The 3,708-nt window shown below is 42.4% G+C and overlaps 1 gene segment (V, D, J or C); it reads left to right on the top strand.

Annotated features, from left to right (window-relative positions):
- Positions 1-1,367: 1,367 nt before the first annotated feature.
- On the top strand, positions 1,368-3,383 carry LOC781785 (T-cell receptor alpha chain V region 2B4-like). The segment is given in 2 exon segments: positions 1,368-1,581; positions 1,780-3,383. Coding segments are annotated over 2 exon segments (462 nt in total).
- The last annotated feature ends 325 nt before the right edge of the window (positions 3,384-3,708 follow it).

Genomic DNA, 3,708 nt, shown 5'->3' with positions numbered 1-3,708 from the left:
TATGAAGAAAAGTGTAAAAAGTATGAAGACAAAAAGCATAGAAACAAAAAGTATTATAGCAGTGTGTCATGGAAATAAGTACTAAAATATGACTCAATTTTCTAGATTTATGCTGTCTGTGGAATTTGCTTTCTAAAATTTATAATTCACTATGATTTTATTTCTCATTCTAAGCATTATTTTGTGTTTAATTTTTATCCATAATTTTGTGCTGCTATAGAAAGTGCAATTTTGTAAGTTTCAGAGCCTACAAAACATAAATTCTGCTGTGTACATAATTATAATACTTTAAAATTCAACCATACAAAGCCAGCAAGGGGGTGAACAAAAATTGTGAATCTCTCTTTATTTCTCTATCTGACCCCTGGAGGGCACTGTTGTGAAAATTGGGAAAGATCAGAATAAGCTCAAAAAAACTTCCTTCCTTCCAATTTAAAGAGATATCCTGACACCATTTTTTACACAATGACATGTAAAGCATCTCAGACACTAGAGACAGGAAGTTTTAAGACAGCCTCTCTTCCTAGCTCCCTCTACGGTCTCCATCAGAAGAAGAAATCGATATCACCTGTCATTCCTCCTCAACCGCAGAGCAACTTGGATTCAAATCCCCCAGTCATGAGACTTCTGTCTGTGGGGAATCACCCAGAAAGCAGCTCACTGCCTCTTTACTGCTCCACCATGACCTTGGTGTTCACCTTGATGCTTGAGGCACTCCTGCTGCTGAGTGAGTACTGTTCCATTTTACTCTCTTGTCCACACACAGAACATTGTTCTGGTTTGACTTTGAATAGACTTGTTTAGCTGAGTTCACTGGTTCAGTACTAATGTTTCAGGAGCCCAGTCAGTGACCAGCCGGATGGCCACATCACTGTCTATGAAGGAGCCCCTCTGGAGCTGAGGTGCAACTATTCATTTTCTCTTCAATCTAATCTCTACTGGGTACGTGCAGTACCCCAACCAAGGACTCCAGCTTCTCCTGAAGTACATGTCTGGAAACAATCTTGTTTCAGGCATCAAAGGTTTTGCATCTGAATTTAGGAAGAGTGAAACTTCCTTTCACCTGAGGAAAAAGCCCACTGAAGTAATTTGACCAAGTACTTCTATGCTCTGAGTGACATGGTGACTAGGATTGTAGGGGGAGCTATCTGCAAACCCCTGAGATGTGGTAGCTTAAAGGACTTACAGTTTCAGCCTGTGTTACTTTCAGGAAGTTGGCATGTTCTGTGATGGCAAATAGTACAGAGAATATAGAGTATTGCAAACCTTTCATTCCTATGGGCATCTTAGATTTTTTCTTTTCTTTTTCAATTTGCAAAGAAAGGATTTGTTTTCTCAAGTTCAGTGTTCTCAGTGGAGTTGACTGTTAGGTGGGGCTTCCTGTCACAGAGTGTCACCTGAGCGGGGTTTGTTGGGTGAGCTGATTGGTTGCAGGAGCAGGAACATTTCCAGACAAGAAGTGACACACCACTTATGGGTTTAGCTGTGTATTTTAAGGTGAAAACTTCTCAGCAGCAAGTCAAGGCATCATGAAGAGGCTAGTGGGCACTGTGCTGGGGCTTTCGTTTGCCGGGGTTTGCTGTGAGTTGGGGCTGCCCTGCAGGGGACTCTGAAGAAATGAGCAGCTGCTGTACTGTTGAGGGAGGGAGTAGAAAGAGTTGACAAGTCCTGCACACTTCCTATCCTTCTCAACATCGATGGGAGCTGGAGGGACACGTTCAGGGTTTTTTCAGAGTTACAGTGAGCCTCACCTGTGGCTGTCTGTCTCTTTCTCATCAGGTGTGATAGGCGTGGATGTGGAGCAGAGTCCCGCAGCCCTGACTGCACAGGAGGGAGCCAGCTCTACACTGTGGTGTAATTTCTCCACCTCGTCAGACAGTGTGCAGTGGTATCTTCAGAAGCCCGGGGGCCGCCTCATCCACCTCATTTACATTCCTTCAGGAACAAGGAAGGAAGGAAGATTAAATGCCACGACAGTCCTTAAAGAACGCCGCAGCTCACTGCACGTTTCCTCTTTGCGGACCACAGACTCAGGCACTTACTTCTGTGCTGTGCAGCACTGCGCTCCCCAGGCACCTGCAGCCTGTACACAAACCCTCCGCGGGGCTCAGCCCCTCCTCCAGCCACAGTCACACCGGGAGGCCACCACAGGGCATTTGCAGTGCTTCTTATTGGCCTTACAGATTTGAGACTTTGGTCTTTATCTTCCTTTCAATCTGTATTTTCTTCTGCGCTAGAGTCTCAAACTTGTAGCTAGGAGATGTCTATTAAAAGATAAGAAAGTGAAAGTGAAAGGCACTCAGTCGGGTCCAACTCTTTGCGACCCCATGGACTATAGCGCCCATGGAGTTCTCCAGGCCAGAATACTGAAGTGGGTAGCCTTTCCCTTTTCCAGGGCGTCTTTTTAACCAGCTGAACCACAAGGGAAGCCCAAGATACTGTAGTGGGTAACCTATCCCTTGGAACTGGGGTCTCCTGCATTACAGGCGGATTCTTTACCAACTGACCTATGAGGGAAGCCCTATCAAAATAAATATTTAGCTACAATATGCTCTACTTCAAAATGAGAAGAAGTGAAAGGAACTAAAGAAGAGAAAAGTGACTCCAAGAAGATGTTATTCAGCTAAGTTGGCTGTCCCAAGAATGTCCATCCAAACCTACCTCACCATGATGGGTCCCAACAGACAATTGCAGATACATCTCATCCTACTACTGCTGCTGCTAAGTCGCTTCAGTCGTGTCCGACTCTGTGCGACCCCAGAGACGGCAGCCCACCAGGCTCCCTCATCCCTGGGATTCTCCAGGCAAGAACACTGGAGTGAGTTGCTATTTCCTTCTCCAATGCATTAAAGTGAAAAGTGAAAGTGCAGTCGCTCAGTTGTGTCCAACTCCTAGTGACACAGCAAACAAAAAGTACATATATGCTCAATGGTTAATATGAACTTGGTCGTTTAACTAAAACAAATTTATCCTCTTTCAATTCTGGATGCAAGACGTCTGAAATCAGTTTCACTGGCTACAGTTAAGGTATTGGCAGGGTTGATTCCTTTCCTTACTGCACATTACATAATTTTATTTATTTTGTAAGTATGGAAAAATACACATAATTTTTGTACCTCTTAATCCGCTTCACCTATTTCACTCCTACACTCACCTCTTTCCCCTCTAGTAACCGGTAGTTTATTCCCTATATCTATGAGTCTGTTTCTGTTCTGTTAGTTTTGCATTTTAGAATCCATATATAAGTGAAAACACACAGTATTTGTCTTTCTCTGTCTGACTTATTTTGCTAAGTATAATACCCTCCAGGTTTTCCATGTTGTCTCATATGATGAGATTTTATCCTTTTTATGATTAAGTAATATTTCATTGTGTGTTTATATATATACACATATTCTCTATCTATTCATATGGATGAATACTGATTGCTTCCATATCTTGGTTATTAGAAATAATGCTTCTGTGAATATTAGGGGGCATATATATTTTCAAATTAGTGTTCTTGTTTTCTTCTGACAGACATCCAGGAATGGAATTGCTAAATGATATAGTATTTATATTTTTAATTTTTGAAGAAATTTTATGCTGTTTTAAATAGTGGCTGCACCAGTTTACTTTCCCAGCAAGGGTGCCAAAGTGTCCCCTTTTTTCACATCCTCAGCAACACTCATTACTTCTTGGCTTTTTGATGATAGTTTTCTGATTGGG

Source organism: Bos taurus, chromosome 10, assembly GCF_002263795.3.
Source record: "Bos taurus isolate L1 Dominette 01449 registration number 42190680 breed Hereford chromosome 10, ARS-UCD2.0, whole genome shotgun sequence".
Lineage (NCBI taxonomy): Eukaryota > Metazoa > Chordata > Mammalia > Artiodactyla > Bovidae > Bos > Bos taurus.
The sequence above is the reverse complement of the archived record's forward strand: the minus strand, read 5'-3'. Positions and strand labels throughout refer to the sequence as shown.